This window comes from Chaetodon auriga, chromosome 5, assembly GCF_051107435.1.
Source record: "Chaetodon auriga isolate fChaAug3 chromosome 5, fChaAug3.hap1, whole genome shotgun sequence".
Taxonomy (NCBI): Eukaryota; Metazoa; Chordata; class Actinopteri; order Chaetodontiformes; family Chaetodontidae; genus Chaetodon; species Chaetodon auriga.
In genome coordinates, this window is record NC_135078.1 from 7,748,824 (window position 1) to 7,769,721 (window position 20,898).

The 20,898-nt window shown below is 42.7% G+C and overlaps 1 protein-coding gene across 1 annotated transcript in view; it reads left to right on the forward strand.

Moving 5' to 3' along the window:
- Nucleotides 1-676: 676 nt before the first annotated feature.
- galnt9 (polypeptide N-acetylgalactosaminyltransferase 9) overlaps nt 677-20,898 on the forward strand; it is an 87,208-nt gene continuing 66,986 nt past the window's right edge. The window contains exons 1-2 of the mRNA XM_076729947.1: nt 677-2,028; nt 13,801-13,981. Of these exons, the coding sequence (XP_076586062.1) occupies nt 1,788-2,028; nt 13,801-13,981 (422 nt within the window). The 5' untranslated portion in view covers nt 677-1,787. The remainder of the gene's footprint in view (nt 2,029-13,800; nt 13,982-20,898) is intronic.

Here is a 20,898-nt window from a genome sequence, read left to right on the forward strand (position 1 = left end):
GGGATCAAAGTGCTTTGGAAAGCCTGTGCCATGTCTGGGTTTGCTTAATCAAGTAAAAGTACACAGTGAGACTGAATCCCTCTGTACGTGATTTACTTGAGCTATAATTCATTTGGAATTAGAGATGAGGAGCTCGCAATGGCAGGATGGAGGTTACAGTATACTGAGCTGAGAGGAGCAGGAGATTTGAACTGGCTGCTGATGGTTAGAATCATTACTGCACCGCTGTGGTCCGTGCTACTCATTTCCTTAAAGATGCCTGTTTACAGTTGAGGGGTTTCTGTACTGCACTTTGCACAGATCAGTCAACAGCGTGGGCTGCAACGTCAGATGGATTTGTCGCTGATGAAAGTTGAACTTCTGTTCTGAAGGTGGTTCAAACAGAAATATAAATGAATGCTACCTCTTTTCCCAGTGGCTTCGATTAAAAATAGGTAATTTATTCGTTGCTGGATATGTTCGTTAGCTCTAACATGATGAGGTTGAAACTCTATCCGAGCATGTGATTCGTGAAAGGATAATTACAGTCCTGAGGTTGACCATGCATGTATGCAGGGCCAGTTGCATAACATGCAAATTAAAAGCTATAAGCAACATGGATGTGAGGCACTAAGGCTTTAAGCTGCCGCTCTCAGTGGCATCAGAGGTGAGATGGAGGCTGTTAACCTTCGCATTCCGGATCAGATGGCAAAAATCTGTTAACACGTCTCCACACAGTTTCTTCACAGCTCACTAACTGATACGGAGACCAGGCTGCTTCTACCGAGTGGAAGTATTTGCTGCTTTTCCTAGTCGTGCTGTTTATTTTATCCTGGGAGACCAACACAGCTCCTGAATATTCATGATTGTGCCTCCAAACGTCAGGACGCAGCGGCGGCTCTTCCTCCCTGACAGAGAGCGGAGAGGCTGGGAGGAGAGAGACAGCATGCCAGAGTCCGGCTGCATCTCTCCCACCGCATATGAGGGCAAATCTGCTCTCAACTCATCCTGCTCCGCACCGCCGACAAGGGGAACAACAATGGACTGACGGAGGACAAACACGCAGACACGGAGGGAGACAGAGAGAGAGAGAGAGAGAGTGAGTGAGAGAGAGAGAGAGAGAGAGTGAGAGAGAGGAGGAGGAGAGAAACACCGCCTTGTGTTGAAAGCATGCACACATCCTCTGGACATAAGCTGCTCGGGTTCATATTTTGCAGAGCGGGACGGATCGAGTGACCACAACGCCTTTTGGAAGAGGGGGATGTCACAGCGAAGCCGCGATAGCAGGAGGATGCTTCCAAACGAGCGGTTATTGCAGTGCATCTCCTGTAGGATGGACGAGACATATTGGGGCTAAGGAACTGGCGACTTATCACGTTGCGGAGGAGAGATGTTTTGCAATTGCCGTAGGCTGTTCGAGGGGATGGATGCCTTCCCTGGCGTCATTTCTCGCCTGTAATATGTAGCTCCGACGACGGCGGAGCGTGTGCAGCTGTTTCTCGGCTAGTGAAGCCCACGAAAGCGTCGCTCGCCGGCTGGAGCCGAGCACCGTGGCCGCCAGCAACCTTTTCCCACCTTGAACCTCCATGTGACGGGTGCGATGCCCCGCGAAGAAGTGAGCGCAACCGCCTGAGCTGTCCGTGGTGCTGAACGGATCCGTCGGCTCCTCCGGGGGCTTTTACGAGTTGACCTTCTCTCCCCGAGCAGAAAAGCACCCTCCTGGAATACTCAGTAAGGTGGCAAAGCAGGCCACCACACACGGACAGCTGCTGGGCTTGACTGAGTCAGCCAGACAATATCCTTCTTTCATGGCTGTGGCACGCAAAATCAAAACTTTGCTGACCGTCAACATTTTAGTGTTTGTGGGGATTATCCTGTTCTCGGTGTACTGTAGGATCCAGGACCGATCCGAGGAGCTCATCCAGATAGGGCGTATTTCTGACCAGAGGCTGCGAGCCAGGAATGGCAAAGTTTCCAACTTGGTGGACAGGCAGTCTATTCTCCAGAGGCTGGAGAGGCTGGAGGATGTGGTCTACAATCAGCTGAACGGTAGGACACGGCTTGATAGTCCCCATCATCTAAAACATGAGCAACATCTGTGACTTAGCTGGTAAAGAGGTCACCATCATAATGAAGCAAAGAATGACTAAAAATGAAACACCTTATGAATTGTGGACATGCCCGCTGAAAGAAAGTCCTTGTGCAATGTAGATCACTTTTTTTTTTTTTTTTTTTTTGGCATTAATTGGCCAAACTGTCTTTCAGAATGTAAAGATGTGCAGGGTGCATGCACTGAGGTGAGTTTTGCGTAGCCCTGAAGCATGACTCATGAATATATTTCAGCCTTTAGCCTCATTTCTTTGGCAAAACAGTGACTAATCGGCTTCAGGTTAAGGTCTGCTGCCTCTAAAGCACCAGCCCAGCCTGTTAAGAAGCTAATGAAGCAGGATGATGAATTACAGTGCAATACTTTGTATATGTGCTTATGCAGTTTGTGTTGATAGACTTTACTGGGCTGTTACTTTAACAGCCTATCAGACTGTGCCACCCCCGACCCATAATCGACTAGTTGTAAACTTCACATAAACTTATGCTTTAAGTATTGATGTCTGTCAGTCTGTCCGGAAACAGGAAGTCTGTCTGTCTGCAGCAGCTCATTTCACTGGAGGCACTGTTGGTGAATCATATCAGATTTAACAGGCTGTCTGAGTTTTGAAGGAGAGTCTAATGTAATGACTCTATAACGGAATGACAGACTTGTATTTCATTACATGGCCATTAATCTGCGGGGCGGATTTGGTCTCCCCAGAAGAGCTGCATTCTTTGAAATCAGGTTAAATCACATATAACTCTGTGCATGGCCTATTGTCCTGTGGGAAATCAAACACTGTCACAGCTGATGTGAAAGATACAGTCTGGTATTTGTTTGGCGTCGTTCGTGGGGATGCTTGAAAAGACTGATGTGGATACAGTAGATGAAATACTCTGAGTTCACAACTCGCTAAGAATGAATATCAAGATGCATTAGTCACATCAGTGTTTGATAACTCTAATGAAGCAAACACACTTTTTACATTCTCAAAGTTTGTTTTAGAACCACACACTCCCATGCATGACATTATATTCACTCAGTTACTTTTTATCCTTAAATATATACATTTGTTATATTAACTGGGCAAAATTAGTGGTAAGCAGGCGTGCAACATGTGATTATTTTCTCAATTAACTGATTCATTGTTTGGCCTACTAAATGTCAGAATGATGAAAAATGCCCTTCACAAATTCCCAGCGAGAATTCTGTTGATCAACTAATCAATTAACTGTTTCAGCTAGAATGACGCTGCATGTAAATCAAACACTGACCTTTTCCACGTCACCGTTCCTATGAAATAAACACATTTCTTGAATTTAGTGTGTTTTCTGGGCTGACCATTGCTCACGCCCAAGATGTTGAGGTTAAGTGGGATCACAACAACAGTTTTTTCACAGTATTGTGTCTGTCGTGGTGCCATACTTCAAGGCAGTGTCAGGGCTGTTGCATGAGAATGCCACAGAAATTATGTATCACCTGAAAGCACAAACAGATCCTGATGCAGCTGCAGGGGGTTGATCTCCTTGCTGAACCGCAATGACTCAGTGCATGCTTAATTTCTTAAATCTGTTATGTGTTTTCAACCTGTGATGTTTCAGCTACTGAAGCTAAAATGTCTTGTTCACAAGCCAAATAATGAGAAAGCAGCATGCTGGAATGTTGCTGCTCAGCAAGGTGTTTACTGATTGATTTCTAATCTATCAGTTAAGTCCATTTCTATTTACTGGCTGGCTGTTCTCTCTAGGGAAATTGTGACTTCATCATCTGTGTAAATTACAGACTGCTATAGTGCGGGCTGAAGGGGGACTGTGAGGGATTGGAGACTGTGTGGACGAGGCAGGTTCTGCTTGTGTTGTTGTATTTCATGCTGGTCACCAGTAGAGGTCACAGATATCTTAATGCGGCTTTAAGAACATTTAGAAAGCCATGGAAAATATATGGAAGAAGTAAGTGTTTGTTACTCATTCCAACTGGTTTTAATGTTGGAAAGATCCAGAAAAAGTGTCTTGACAGTCCCGTTATTGTGCCTGATCTTCAGCAGCTAGTTGAGGGTCAGTCTTGTCACTTTGAGTTATGCTTGGTATCTGGCATGCAGCAAGCAGGCACTGCCTCTCAAAAAGTACAATGCATCCTCTCAGTCACTTAGCTTTATATAGAGACAATGAAACTAAGCCAGTGGACACTGCACTGTCACTGCTGTGGGACAGAAAGACACTGTGTCTGCAAAATTCTGTCAGGACTGAAAGAAAAGGAAATAGTTAGCTCTTTATTTTACATTCATTTGTGAGATTATACAATGGTTGAAGGAAATTGCATATAAGTTATATCAATTTGTCTCATGCCAGTTTTCAGTGGGCGGATTTTAAAACATGAATTTGAGCTTTTTTATTTGGTAAAGTGTAATTGGTGATTGACTTTTTTCCCTGAGTGCTGACTGAAGGGCTTCCACCTCCGCTGAGGCTAGATACACACAGTCAGAAGAGTTACATTTTTTGTCAGTTGTTTCATGGTAGTGAACATCATATCAGTTTCATAAATGATTCTCAAAACTGACTCCTGCAGCACAGTGGAGCCCAAGTAGCTGCGACACAATTTTCAGGTATTTAACAAGTGGAGAGAGTAACAGGCGATTATGGACTGAAGAGAGGAACAAGCAATGAACTAAGTGCAAAGCTGGCACAGATGCCTGCCTTCCAGTTAACATAAAAATACAAGAGAATAAAAGCATCTTGAAGATAGGTGTGAGTGTAAAATGAATTAAATAAATCAGATAAATTCAGCAATAATTACATTCAGTGCCAGGCTGTTACACTGAATTCCAAATTTGAGCTTCACACAGCAAATCGCTGAATTCATTAACTCAATAAACTCCGTTGCTCATTAAGAGCGTGACAAATTCCAGTTTACAATTCGCAAACACACTCTCCAGCCACATCTCTAAGCAATTCAAGTCTGAGACAGAATGAGGTATTAACTGCACTTTTGTCATTTTTCTCCGACATCATCAATGTGTACCAAAGGCTGCACACAGGCTGGACACGTTTGCTGGCTGTCACAGTCCCTCCATGATTTGTCTTGAGCTCTTTAATGGCATACTTAATCATATCCTCATATCCCAGGTCACTTCCTCTTTTACTAAATCGTGCACAGACCACAAATTGTATTCTATGGCCATTGGGAATAACTATGGTGAGAGGAGGACTCAGTGCGCCAATAACTATTACCATGTCCGGCAGCGATATGAAGTAATTGCCCATTCCCTCTGTTGTTTATTGCCTAGCAATGGGATGCCGTGGGAGCTGCAGCAAGGTCCAATTAGATCTGAAGGACATAAACAAGTCGCAGAATTCTCTTTTATGGTCGTCCGATGGACGGTCACCAGACGGCCAACAAGAACACAACGGTCAAGCTTTATCAGCAGCCCATTCTGCGCAGAAACGAGCACCATGAGGGTTATCAGCAGCTCTGCTGTGCTGCGGATGCCGCCATCTTTGGGTAATCAGATGAAGGGGTTTTAAGCTTGTTAACAAGCTTATGAAGCAGTGTTTTGACCTTAAGTACTGCATTAGAACTATCAAATACCTCTTCGCTTGGTACTTACCTGCTCAAGCCCTGCGAGTGTGGCTAAATGAACACTAGACACAAATAAGATTAGCTGCCATTGTTTAGAAAGAGATAGAAAGGCAGAGTTTTTAACAGTGTTCAAAAGGACGCTGAAGTTCAATATTAATATGGAAATTCTGAGCTAAGCTGTAGATATTAAAAATAATGTGTTGATATTCAATTAGTGCAGAGAAATCATTGTTAAATAATTAATTCAGTGTAGTGTTTGCTCGCTACTACTGTTGCTTTATCTTTCAGGCTTTCCATTTTCCACATGGCACATAAACCAATTTACATTTACCACTTAAAATACATATTCATGTTTGAAACAATGAGTCCTTTGATTTGATCTCATTTCTGTATGAAATGACCACCGTTGCTGCAGACGTAGCTGTTAAGCTAACATTAGCTCCATGCATACCTTGAAGAGGTGTCCTTAGGTTGACTTTTTAATGCTTCCAGCTGACTTTTTAAAAACCAAATTCTTGTAAAATATGCACTTGATGGCTACATTGATTTGCATACCACTTCAACATGTGGAGATATCCAAACCTTGACAGACCTGATGATTGCTGCTTGTGGGGAGGGCGATGGCAAACGGTAAAGTGCAAGACAAAGATATGTAAAAATAGATTACTCTCATAAATAAAAAATAAACCCCTAATAAATAAAAAAACAACATCGACTTGATGATTTTCATTCTGATGGTCTTGGGGTCAAACTTGAAACTACCTGACTCTCTTTTCATGGCTTCTCTTTCTTCTACTATTCTGTCACTGGAAGCAGAAATGCTCTAAAAATAAACCTCCTAAAAAACAGATATTGCTATTAACAAATGAATGCGCCACTAATGAATTTCCTCCTCTGACCAGCGCTGGATGTGTCATTGTCTGAGCTTGACTGTTGTCCCGCAGCTCACGGTCTTACTAAGACTCTTGTCATCAGCCATGCATGTCACTCCCGGCCTTCTCCTGGTGCGTAGGTGCTGATGGGATGGCAGCCTCACAGGCCCAGCTGCAGCACCAGATATGCTTCTTATCTATAAATGCCCAATTATGGCAACGAAACCAACACTGTTTATATGCTAAGCCTGCTGGGGCAAAGACTTGATGAGAAATGAGAAATGTCACACTCTCTCTCTTCCTGACACACACTTGATGCTCTGACTGTATCTTAATGATACACATCGCAGTGTGCCTATATGTTGCTGTGCAGTGTGTGTAATGGCGACAGCTGCGGGGAGACCGCATCAGAGCGCGGTGAAGTGAAATGTAGTCCAATAATGACATTGAGATGAGGCCCTGGTCGGCGAAACAGTTTCAGGCAGAGATAAGAATCAATTCAGCGCAGCTTTGAGGAAACGTGATCATGAATTCAGCTGCTGACCTTACAATCAGCAGTCAGTCACAGACAATAACGCCTCTCTCGGATGAAGCGAGCGTTCCTCGTATTTCCTGGAGTCATGCAGTCATTACGTTACTAATGTTAAATGATGACTTCCGATGAAGGAGGGACACATAAGCCAGATGATGCAGATGGGTATTCATTACCTCTCTGCACTTTGACTTTTTATGTTTTTTGGAGAATTTTTGACAAATGCAAATTTGTTTGGAAATGATTACACCCAATGCTTGGGATGTAACCAAATACAGTATTCAGACATGAAAGGATAATGCCCTCTGACGTATTAGAGTTGGGGCTGTGCTATTTTTTTTTTCTCTGCTAATCTGATGAACTGTCATCAGATTGACTTTGAGACATAATTTGGGCAAGCAATCACACAAAATACTCTTTCTCCTGCTAGTTAATGCAGCGTGACGTTTGATATTTACCTACTTGGTATAGTTAGTCCATAATAATCAAAAGCAATTCTTACCAGATTTGTTACACGCTGTGGGATGAAGCTTGACTGGCGCTGCACAGTGTTATTTACACCTCTTGAGGCAATATTTAAGCCTGGCACATTTAAGCCAAACTTGGCAGTAGAAAGAAAAATTATGAACTGAATTTAGGGACCATCTCAGAAGTGCATGCAAATGTCCAAGAGAGTCAGAGGCTTTAATCTGATTTCATCTTAACTTCCTCCCTTTGCATGGCCACCTCCTTATTTGTTTTTCATTGAAGCAATATGGCACAATTAGCTGTAATTGCCACATTAGCATACCACTGTTGTATTTGATTGACTGGGGTACATGTTTTGAATCTTATTGGTGTTATTTTGTACAGTCTGTGGCACACAGAGAATTTGAAAGGCAGTAGAATGCAATCGGTCATAGAAAAAGGAGATAGTGGCAACAACTAAATCAGGGCACAGAAGAATACAGAAATTAAGTGTGAAATTAACAGATACAGATAGTAGCTTTGCTTTGCACTCCCAGTTATCACAAATGTTAGATTGAAGATTCTTTCTATTCAGTGTTACAATATACACATGCTCTTGTGATATTACCACTCGCATTGATGAGAATGCATTTTCAGTCCGGCCAGGCTGCATTTAGATGAAGACTATGGTTGAGAGTCTGTGTTACAAAGAGTCAGGGAGAGCCGTGCTGAAACTATGAATGGGGTCTTTAATGGCTCTAATTTGATGTAACTGCCTGACTACAGTTTTAAAACAATGCAAAATGAGGCTTTTATGTGAAAAACAAATTAATCTGTGATAACAAAGAGCTAAAAGGGTAAAAGGTGAACTTAATGTTCTGCCTGTGCAGTTTGTGCTGTTTATGTGCATATGCTCTGTATTTGGCGTACTTGTACTGTCATGCAAGCTCTTGCGCGGCTTAAACTTTGCAAAAAGACAACACTCCACTGTTTAGAGATAATTTAGGGGTGCAGTGCTACCATTTTCCAAATCAGAGTTGTTATCCTCCTGACATGCCTGCTGCTGTTATGAGTGGCAGTGCTAGAATTAATGCAGCTCTTCTCCCAGCTCTCAATATTTCATAGATTTGTTTTGGCCTTTGAGGGCTTTAAACCTCTCTAGAAGGAGTTATTTTCCTCTTCTTGAAGCGATCACTGAATCCCCCACCCCCTCCCCTCGCCATCAATATTTAGAACTCCACTGCATCACTTTGGACACACATAAATCCACTCTTGCTCTTAAATCATTCATTAAAAATGGGGTCATCTTTGAATCTGAGACTCTATCTTATAAAGGACAAGTCGGACACATTTTGAAGGTTGCTGTATAATTTATAGCTGTTATGGGTTTAATGTATCATGTCAGAGGGATTAGGACAAATGGATTGTGAGGAAGGAGCACAGAAACAGATGCATGCTCGGACACAATGACATTCAGATTTGGCGCCTGATGTTTCAAGGATCCACATCCAGCTGACACTGAGTGGAAGAAGCAGATGTTGGGCTGTAACTGCCTGGAAGTGAGATGATGAAAGTGCTAATGTGGCATGTGGAGTGTGAATCTCACATCGGAAAGAGTGAATGAGAAAACGCTCCACAGGAAATCTGTGGAAATCATGAAGTTGTGCAGTCAGATACTACAGGTATGACATTGGTTTTAGTTTAGAAATCAGCATTGGCGTCTTTGCGGCTGCAGTTATCTTGGTCGCAGCACTACAGTGAGAAGCGTGGGGGCTTTTAGTCATTGTCATCTTTTTTTTTTTTTTTTTACCAGAACATAACAGCCCACTTGCGGCATGCTTTTATACAAAAGTGCCTCACAGGATCATATGTACATACATTTTTAACTCGTGTAGTGGGAATAGCTCTTAATCCTCCCAGCGTTAGTGTGATGCTCTACCCACAGATTTACACAGTCCAATTCTTCCTTTCAAAAAATGTATTAAAAGCTTCTGTTTGTTAAAAAAAAAAAAAAACCTTGTTGGTGTGTAAGAGAAGCGTTCGAGTCTTGCTATTGATTAATTTATGCATATTCAATTTTTTGCATGACTTTGTGCTTTCTTCCAAACAAATTTCACGAGGAGAAAAGGCAAAATGGAGAAAGATAAAAGAGAGAAACAAAACATGAAAACTGAATCAGAACCCGGCAGAGCTATTCAAGTACCTCAAATTATCCATCCACATTATCAAAGCAGGATTTTTTTTATCAGCACATGAAGACAGACTCCTGCAGAAGATTTACAAAACTTTGCAATTAAGGCTTCCGAACAGCATCAATTCGCTACAGCGCTGTTTTAAAGTTACACATACAAACTCCCTATCGTGAGATCGCATCTGCAGGATCTTTAAATTTATGCCGACGTGCCACAGACAAACAGTGGATCAGATATTCATGCGTCTCATCTCTTAATAGAATTTCCTCCAATCACAAAGAGGAAGAGGAAGGCAGGGGGAAGCACAATAACCCGGCGACCAGAAAACAAAGCTGGCAGGCATTGTCCTGCTTCCAAGACTCATGCAGAGACGGAGAGGCCCTCCAGACTCAAGTCTCCGGCTCTGGAGGGTATCTGTGTTATTGTGTGACATGGGCCGCTATGCCAGATGGCGAGTCCGTGACGTGAACCCCACCCATTCTTGTCAAAATGCCACCACATTGGCTGGTGCGGGGCATGCTAAATCCCTCTCGCAGGAGAAGCCAGTTTGCAACCATTCAGCTCCAATTACAAATCTTCAGTAGCACCCGAGGATTTGACGCCATCCAAATATGGTGATTACTCCCTGGTTCCTGGAGGGGTGAAGCTGAGAGCTGAGCTCTTCATTGGTATGCGCTGTTTACTTACTGTCTGTGTGTCCATCTGTTGATATGGAGAACAGACGCAACTCGATTTTTCTGTGGAGGCCACACTGGAAGCTTGGCTCGCATAACAATGATCTGACATTATCCTGCAGTTTCATGGAATTTTTCAATAGTCAAACAATAGCCAAGCCAGCAGAGACAGATATGAATAAATCTGACAACATGCTTTGCTGAAAGAAACTCTTTAAACTTTAGGGACTGTATAGAGATATGTATATACACAGTATGTGTTGGGTGGAGGGTTTGTGTTAAATGTTGTTTAGATCCTTTTTTTTTTTTTTTTTTTTTCAAAAATTTACTGCAAAGAAAGACTGAATAGTTCAACAGATTTGTCAAAAACATGCCTTTTGTGCGCACCATGGGTCATAATCTTTGGTTTTACCCTATGCAGAGGACAGAGCTGCCATCCTTTTATTCATTAACAGCACTTACACTACCTATTCATTCAGTAGCTCTTAGTTCAATAGAAAGCTGCTGGAAGGCTCTGTAAACAAAACATACATTTATCATGTTCGCTAATGTGCTGCTACTTCCACTCTTGCAGCTGTAATACCGCGGAAACCTCTTATAGTGATCACGTCTGCCCGGGTCAAATTGATTACTATGAGTGCTAATTATTATAACAGGTTATTTTTTCTTTAAATTTCTTATGCAGATTACAATCTAATTGAAATTAGTATATTTGTTACATGAATATAAAGTAATGAAATGGACTCTACTGAATTTCATTGACTGTTTTTAAATACAGTACAGCTGTTTCAAACACTTTTCAAATCACTCAATGTGGCATTACGTGGCATCATCAATCCGCTCAACGAGGGAGGCTTCAACCACAGGTGCTCCCCCCCTGCACATTTGTTGTCTGTCTCCGTCACGAGCAGCCATGACTTTGCCTGAGTAACACCAAGTTTCACTGCTGCATCTCATTGGTTCGTTTGTGGCAGGTTGTCATAAGGTTGGAGGAGTTTTCATTGAGAAAAAATGGCTTTGTTTGCAGCAGAAAATTCGCATCACCATCCACAGGTAGCCAACCGGAAGTAGATGGGTTACCGAAGTATCATGAGAATGAAATAATAAAAAATAAAATAAAATATAGTTGTGCCTGAAAGATTCAAAATGAACACAGTGAATGAACTACTTTATTACTGTATTCAACAGCATTCGTATAGGAATGCTTTTTGAATCTGTTTCTATATAAGTCACTGTAACTGTGAGCATTATATAATAATGATCAATGAATATAATTTATGCTATGGAAAAGGTTGTGCTCCATTAACATATTAAATTTTAAATTAATTTGGAGTTGAGATTAGGGAGGCCAATTTTTTTCAAAGTCAAAGGAGGACCCAAACCAAATTTTAATGACCCTCGGGAGGGTATTGCTTTAAAGAAAAAAAAAAAAAAAAAATCCCACTTAAGACTCAGCCCACCTCCACATCCCAAATAATCTCCGTACAGTCCCTGAGAGGTCTGAATCAGTGAACAGGTCTGTTTCTTTCAGCCAAGATTTCATTTTTGACACGGCACCCTATTTTTCTCCTTCCCCTTTCGAAAATGTCACTGTCACAGTACCGAAGTGAAGGCCTGTTAAATCACAGTCATGAGTCATTTTAATGAGAGCAGAGGGGTATTTTAAGTCTGACACATTAAATCCGGTGCTGAATTTAGTTGTGTTAGACCAAAGGAGCCTAACATGATGGGGTTGACCAAGGACTGCAGCTCTCATTCACCACTAAGCAAATTGAAATGGAGCTTTGATGTGAATGCTGAGGCAACATGCAAGAAGGGACAACAAATGCCTCCAAAATGGTCGGAAAGAACTTCAGGATGTGACATTCCAGGTTCCTCAAAAGCGGTGTTAATTTTCTCCTTTTCCAGATTTCCATTTACCTTTTCAAATTTTTTGCAAATGACAGTTTTCAAGCAGGTCAACATATTTCTATGAACATTTATCAGGATCTTTTGTCCTTATCAGTTGCTTTTATCAGGCACACACAGTATTTACTTACCATGGACCACATCTCAACCGTGCTAAGCATCATGGGGCTACATTATTTGATAGATGCAAATTTTAACTCAATTTTTACCTCAGAAAAATTCACATCAGTGAGCTGATTGCTTTACATAACATTTCCACTTTAATTACAGCTTTGTAAAAGAGGATCTGCTGTTAAAATATAACCTGCTGAAAAACCAGCACGCTGTCAGCTCCTTTCAACATTGTAAATGACACCTTGACAGCACCATGGGACATTATGTCAGCCACACACACACGACAATAAGAAAACAGGGCAGGGTTAGGAAATGTACTTCACACATCAAGATAATGATGCACCAGCACAGAGTTGCCACTCGTGACAATACCACACTTGCTCATGCTCCTCCTGTACTTTTCGAGGTGATGATTTTAATCAAATTACCCTCGACTCAACCTCTCTGTTCTGAGCAGAAAGAGAGCTCTGCAGTTACAAGTGTGACAGAAAATGTCAGAGAACAGCAGAAAGGCCTCACCGAGCATGATTTGGGTCACCCCGCACGCTCACTGGATGGTGCATCATATCGGTGATTTATTTAGGTATGCTGTGGTACAATAATTTGTGCCTCACCATAGCCCATTATAACATGAGCCTTAATTTAATTACACTGTTCACCAACTGAAGGTGTGACCTCACCCCTCACACCAGTGAATGTGACCCATCATACATGAGAATCTTTTCCAGAGTGTCAGCTGAGTGCAGACGTCTCCTCTCTGGAGCTCTGCTCTCCTGTGCCCGCAGACACACCAGCAGCTTCTTCATCCGCTGCAGCTGCTGATTTGGCTCATCTCTTCTGCTCCATTCTCACACAGATTGTCATGACTTTTTCACATGACTTTGGTTCCTAGTGTGGAACAGATGCCACTTGAAATGTAGCCAAGCACAGTGCTCAAAAGCACTTAATTAAAAGTAAAATTGCAAATTTTTAAAAAAGTACTCCACAAAGTACAAGCACACAAAAATGACTTTGTTTCAGTGAAGTGAGAGCATGTAATATGTTACATGAACCTCTGCTTTCTGCTTAGCAGTATATATTCTCTCTAGTCTCTGTTGTAGTGTTGGCCTTTGTACCACTGTGTCTCTCAGCTTCTGCTCTGCTCCGCCTGCCTCAGTGGCGTCCGTGTCTGTGTGGGGGTCGTGCAGCTTTTTCATTGACAGACAGTGTAATGATGCCCTATGGATGAGCCCTGCTGGGTCTCAGAGCTGCCATACACCAGTCTCCTCACACTTCTCGAGAATGTCAATCAGCTGCCCCTCTGCATGGCCTCTCCTCGCACCTGCCTCTCTCTGTTCTCTCTCTGTGTGTGTCTGCCTCCACACCTGGCCATGTACATCTGTATGATTGTCTTTCTGTTGTGTCATTTTCTTGGCAGGTCTGGCGAAGCCCATGGGGCTAGTTGAGGGACCCGGAGGCCTTGGCCAAGGGGGAGCTGCTGCCACTCTGGGAGAGGACAGTCGTGATGCCGAGGGCAAATACGAAGAGTACGGCTACAACGCTCAGCTCAGTGACCGCATCTCCCTGGACAGGAGCATCCCCGATTACAGGCCTAAAAAGTATATAAACCTCCTGTTTCTGCTGGTTTTCTGTCATGTACATTCTTCTTCCATGTACAGCTCTACATCTGTTTTTCCCCCTGGCAGAGTTGTATAATGTTAGAGAGACTTGTAACTGGAAGATTTGCCAGTTTAATCCCTGCTGCATTTGGTGGGTTCTATTTTTGTGAAAGTACACAATGTACAGCAAGACTTTTTGCCAGGAAACTGGCATTTTCTTTAAGGGCAAAGTGTTTTTTTTTTGTTTTTTTTGTCCTCTTTTTTTGTTTTGGTGACTGTCCAGGACATTTACTGTGTCAAAATAGTTGAGATGCAGCACAAGGTGTGTCAGAAATGATAAGCTGCATAGTTAAAGCGTGGTGTTGAGGATTACTGGAGTTCATGTCAAAGAACTTTCTGTAAGCTCAGACCAGGTCAAAAGTGCATGGCAGACTCATATTTTTACACCTTTGTTAAGCAATGAAGTCTGAAAAGCTTCTTTTCCCACAGTTCACCAGCTCTATTTGGATTTAAGTTCTCTCCTGAGTCACATGAGAAAATCAGATATTTATTTCTAAATACAAGCAGCAGCAGTGTGAACAGTTAGTCAGTCGGCTTAGTGACGTAAGTGAGACTTATTGACTTTCTTGTGTCCTCTAGAGATGTCAGGGACAGGTTGGTGGATGGTTCTCTTAAGACCGATGCAACATGGTGCCCAAATGAGCTTTCCACGTTAAATTTAATGTATGGTGCAGTATATTTTCCTAATGTCTTCATCTTTACTCAAGACTTACTATGCAAACACTGAGCACGGCACTGACTGCCAGAGTGCTGATGAGACGAATCAAGTGTTGTATGGATCAAAAACTGCCTCTCATTGGTTTCCATACTAAAAAGAAAAATGCAAATGTCACTCTTTTAAATTTAAAGGCTTCCAGCGGGAGACTTTCCTGTACACCTGGTGGTTTATGGCATTAATTTTGCGCTGGCCGCAAAAGCCCAGTGGCATGAGGTATGTTGTAAACTTGCAGCCTGAAACGATGAGTCACATTGCAGTGCATTCAGCAAGTGTGAAGGTGTGCTAAGAACACAATTCAAACAAGCACACTTCTCTCATGTTTGGCATCCATTCTACAATGATCGGCATTAATGCTGTTATCATCAGTGTTTTCACCGGCTGATGACTGTGGAGGAATTGTTTGTGACCCCCTGGGTGATCAATAAAGCAGCCTTTCTGCTCCAGTGTCCCTGATGAAAATTGTATGTATGTGAGATATGCAAAGTTGTCAGCCTTACCTCCACTTCTCAGACATTGCTGCTCCTCTGTGCCTCCTCATGCTAAAACCTGCGAGCAGTGGGTCACGTGACTGCCAAGGACAACGGCTTAGCACGATGGCTACAGAACTTATCTGCTAGCATGTTTAATTGACATTGTGGTTTTACTACAAAGGCATTGAACCTCTTCCATATGTGAAAATGCTCCAGTCAGACTTTCTGAACAGAGTTGGTGGAAGTCTTTTTCTACAAAATTGTTATTTGCCGTGTTTAACAAGGTATGTTGGCTTGTTGTGACTGTGACCTCACGTCTGTCCCATTGTCATGAACGTGATATCTCAAGAACGCCTTGAGGGAATTTTTGGATGTCTACAGTCAAAGGTCACAGTGACAGCCATCCCATTCTTGTGAATGTGATATGTCAGGAATGCCTCAATGGAATTTCTTGGATTTTGGCACTTAGATTCTGGTGGTAAAAGGTCAGTGTCATTGTGACCTCAGCTGGAGGTTTGACTGATTGGCTGAGGCGTACAACGCAAGGCGGTAATTCTAGTCATCTTCTTCATCTGTGTTATTGCCTAAATCCACTTAATCCTTTATTCTCCCAATTCTGTCCGGGACTGTGTTTACATGCACACTAATATTCCACTATTATCCTAAAAATGACAGTATTTCACAATATCTACAGTTCTATAAAGGTCATCTAAACAGCATGTTCCAGTTATATTTTCCTGAATTAGACCTTACTCTGAATGGAGCATTTTTGGATTAAGACTTGTGGGATATGCTGATATTATTCAGGTTTTAGGAGCAGTCTTTGGATATGTATAAAGTGCACTCAGAATATACGTGTTTTTGTTTGTTTGTGACACACAGTCTCATTCTTCTTCATGGTTAGTGAACAGTAAGGCTGCAAGGCTGGGGTAGAGATGCATGCATGAAAGAAAAGCAGGTCTTTGGATGTGTACAGATATCGCAACGCACACCTTCTCAACTGTGTTGAAGCCTGTTTGTTCATTGCTGTATGCACGGCTGCATGTCCATGGGAATAATAGTGAAACATTCATTTTCAATAACCATGTACACAGCTTAGAAGGAGTATTTCCTTTTCCAGAATAAGGGCAAAAATTTTATGCATGTAAACGTAATCATTGCAGCACAGTCACTTTGGCCACTGGGCATCTTGGGGCCTCGGCCATGAGGAGTCATACAAAAGAAAATGACTTTAGACACAGCTAATCCCAGCATGAAAGGACGCAGACAAGATAATGGTCATAGTTGAAGAGATATGTTATAATGTTGCAATAAAAGAATGTTGAATTACATTATTTCTTATGAAAGAGACCCAGTGGACACCCAGCAAGCCGCCTTAATGGCCCTTTTGAAATAAATTTTATATTTAGAAAGTGAACTACAGCGGTGATACAGTGAGTGGTGCAGGAGATGGATTAGGGAGGGGGGTAATCAGGGCTGCCAGTGGCGTTTATATCACACAGTGTCAAAGAACAATGGCGACAGGCACAGACACTGAGAGGAAATCTGACGGCCGAGAGAGGTTTCTGAGGGCTTTAGTGGGGATAACAATTCATTTCATCCACGCTGCTTTGTTCGGAGCTCTTTTTCACGCCCAGAAAAATTAGACAAGAGTGGAACGGGGAGGAGGAGGGCAAGCAAAAAGGGGCTTGCTAATTAATAAAGTCAGCTGAGAGTGCCTCTGGATGGGAAGGTTTAAGGAAATTCTTTTCTTTCATCAAGGAGTTTGACAAAAAAATTGGGATGAAAGGCAAAGGGGAAGTGAGTGTTGGATGTGTGTTGAATTGGTTGTTTCTGGGTTTAAATGGTGCTGACTTTCTTATGTGTGTTTGCAAATGGCTTTGGTGGCAGGTTCACGGGTTGTGACTGGATTCTGCAGCTCTTTGTACCCTCTTTTGTTACACAGTAAGATTTCTACTTATTCTTGATCTGTGTCTCTTTGTATGTTCCATCATGTGTCAGTTTCTGACATACACAATATTTTTTGTGCCTATATAAATAAGCACATAGTCTCCGAGCACAAAGGAAACATGCCATGTCAAACAAGATAAAACTTCGGTCCATGACAGCTTTTCAATAGGTACACTGTATGACACAGACTTACACATTTGTTGTGAAGCTCAGTGGAAATCAATACAGTGCAAGGTGCAAACATACTTTTCTTTGCTAGGTCAGTTTACACCACTGAAGCAGCATTTTAAAAAACAAGAAACACCCAAGTACTGCGAAAAGAAAGAGTTGTTCACAGAAAGTCACTACCGCGCTGCATTGCCTTTATTGTTGTGGCACAACAATAAGGGGTTTTAAGGGTGCTGTCACACCCAACCTGTTTGGCTCACTTTAAAATAACTGTGGTGTGTTTACCTGAGAGGTTTGGTTCATTAAGGCTGGTGTGAAAGCTGTCAGTCGAACTCTGGTGTGGACTAAACAATTCAGAACTTTTGTGGTGTGAAATCAAAATGGACCAACCACAGAATTTTGCGACAGTAGCAATCGAAGCTAAACGGCTCTTGAATCCATCTGCTGGCCGCGAACTGTCAAGGAAGGGATCTCATAAGCAACTGGTGAAAGCAACGCGTTTCACTCTGTAAACGTGGTAACATGCATGCGTGTCAGCACGTGAGTGTGGTGATGTGTTCCTCGTTAAGGTGAGTGAAAAATAACATTGCATGACATGACATAGCAACTGTCCCCTCGTGATACGAGAGTAAAAGATGCCTCTCTTTCACCCCGGTCACTGTTACTCATAAAATGAGTCAGAGTTGAAGTCCAGTAACGCTCATCGTCAGTTGTGTCTTGAGCTCTTTGTGACATCAGAGAACATAAATCTACATTTGAGGTTCAGTAAAGTGCTGCATGGCTTGCTTTCAGTCCCCACGTGGGTCCAGGTAGCGCTGCTAATGATACATGATGACTGAAGCAAAAACAGTCCAATGAATGAGTGGCCTGTCAGCTCGTATAACTTCATGTTTACAGCTCTGGGGTCATTTGTATAAGTGTATGTTTCCCTTGGTCTTGACCAAATGAACTGAACTAGAGGTGTGAAAGTGCCTTCGGTCTACCTACTGTAGTCTGCTGCAGCTCTCTGCCTGGTACAGTATGAAAGATGGTGACATATTTCTGATTTCTAATTCTGATTCTGTGATTATGTCCTGCTGGCAAAAGGTGACTGCAGCACTGCAGAAGTTAGGTCAAATGCAGGAAGCAGGCACATACTGTCTAATGGGCTTTTAATTGAACAGGAGTCATTGAGCCGAGGACTTTGATGACTGCAGGGAAGCGAAGTCCATCGCCATGACTGCAAGATCCGCACATTCTCAAGTCTCTCTCTTTTTGTTCCCCAATTCATGATAATTACAGCCGCAATTGCCTCTCCCACAAGAACCTGTAATCCCCTTTCACCGCCTGTATTTCTCTCTTGTGCCCTTCACTTCTGCAAGTGACATTCTTAACTGAGATAGCACGGGACTTAAGCAGGCTCTGTATTGTGGTGCCTGCCATTCACTGTCCTTGGGAGGCTTAGGTACGATAACAGCTCATTGGGCCGTGGAGAGAAAAACAATACAGATAGGCAAGCTGATAAGATTACTGATGCCCACAAAAGACAGCAACAGATCTTAAATGTAACTTGTGTCACTCATAAATAGAAAAATGCAATTCAAGGCATGAAACCTGCCTTTTGCCCTCCATTTCTCCTCCTCCAGGAGGATTCTTATTCAATTACACCTAATCGCACCTCCATCTCTATTGTCACTTTGCCAGAGATTTGATTTATATTTTGTCAAAATAGTTGTCAAATCCAAAACTATATTGAAGCACAGCAGATGCTCTGCTTTCCCAAGGACCCTTCGTCTAGTGTTTGTTTGCCTGTGGGAGGGTGATAACCAGTAAGGGAGGCTGAAGGAACAGGCTTACCTCATCTCCTCAGCGTCTGATTCTGCGGAATGGGATCGTAAGGTCTCCGTGGTGCAGGAGCTCCTGCTGCAAATTGTTGCTCTTTCCAGTGCTAGAGTTTATCTCCTGTATGGGGGGGCGGGAGAAATGACAAGGCAAACGATTATCTTTCTGAGAGGACTGCTTGCGGATTGGAAAGTTGCTTTGGTGTTTCCTGCGCTGCACGGGTTACGGAAGGTTAATGTGAAATTTCACAGCAAATAAGAGCGGCCAGCGGGGAAAAAGTCAGAGGGAGCGGGCGGCTGCAGGCTGGTGGAGGAGGAGAGGGGGGTGGGGGTGGTGGGGGGGTGATAGGAATGCATCTTAATCTGGTGCTCTGTTTCTGTCAAAGCTTGTTCCGGGTCAAATTATGAGCGCTGTCCAGTGAGCTCAGCCCCATTACAAACAGATGAGTCGATCGCTCATCCTGTTACGGCTTTACTAGGCTTCCCCGCTACTGCAGACAGGTACAAATTTAAGGCTGAGCGATTCCATAAATTGGATCTGGTAACTAGGGCAATGGAACTACAATATCACTTTACGATGTCGACACTGAAATCCAGTCTCACACCACATCTCAACTAGGAGCGATGAGGCCGCCTTGCCCCCTCTGACATTTTTAAGATATTATACTCTGGTAATATTCATTAAACGCAGCCTCTCCACCAGTCGTATAACTGAACAGGAGTGAAATATACATTGCTTTGTTTTGCACAGTTGCCATGCTGTGGCTGTGTCTCTGCAAAGGAGTGCCGTGGAGCAAAAAGTCCCCCCTCAAACTCACTGCCAGATTTGTCATTGTATTTATAGACCTGGCAAGGCTGATTGAGAGAGGCAATAGGGAAGGCTGTGAGAGGGAACAAAGGAGTTGCTGAGGGAGAGAATAAATGCACGAGGAAGGACTGAAATGATGCAGTGGAGGGGTTATCAATCAAAACACTTGTGCATTTACTCTTACGAATAGAGCGCCAGAGCAGGGCTTAAAGTATAGATAGACGTACGCAGTGTGCTCCATCATAAACACTCTCTGTGGTTTAGTTTTCCTTTTATTACCTCTGCTGTCAAATACATGTGGGCTGCGGTAATGGAGGTGATTGATAACAGTGCATGAAATTAAGCTCTCCCAGTCCAGAACATCAAGCACTCGCTGACTTTGCCAATGAGACTATAGGCAGCAGATTGTCAATCCTATACCTGAATCAAGGCCAAAATTTAGATAAGGTGTCATGTAAGTAATTAAAGTAATGGAGATGTTTGAGTACTCGGGTAGTTATTATGTTTCAGCCACTTTAAAATCTAATGTTGTGTCAATATATATTAACTGATGAATGTGAAAAAGACAAAAGTTTGAAGACACTAAAGAGGGCTGGCTATTAGAGTTAAACTGTTGATTGCTTTTATTAACAAATCACGATTTGAAGGAGTATAATTTTGAAATGGCAAAAGACACGGAGCTTTAGAGCTTCATTCAGCTTGTTGTTCAACTCTCACTGCTCTCTTACTGTAAGATTTTGGCAGCATTGAAAATGTTCTTAAACTACAACAGAAACAGCAGGCTAGCAAAGTTAGCAACTAGCTGGGGAACATAGTGGAGCGGTTAGCTGCTACATTGGCAGATATTTTTCTCAGCAGTTGGTGGCGACCAAAACGGAGGAGCTAAAGGGATTGAGAGTGAATACAGCACTTAAAGTCGTCAG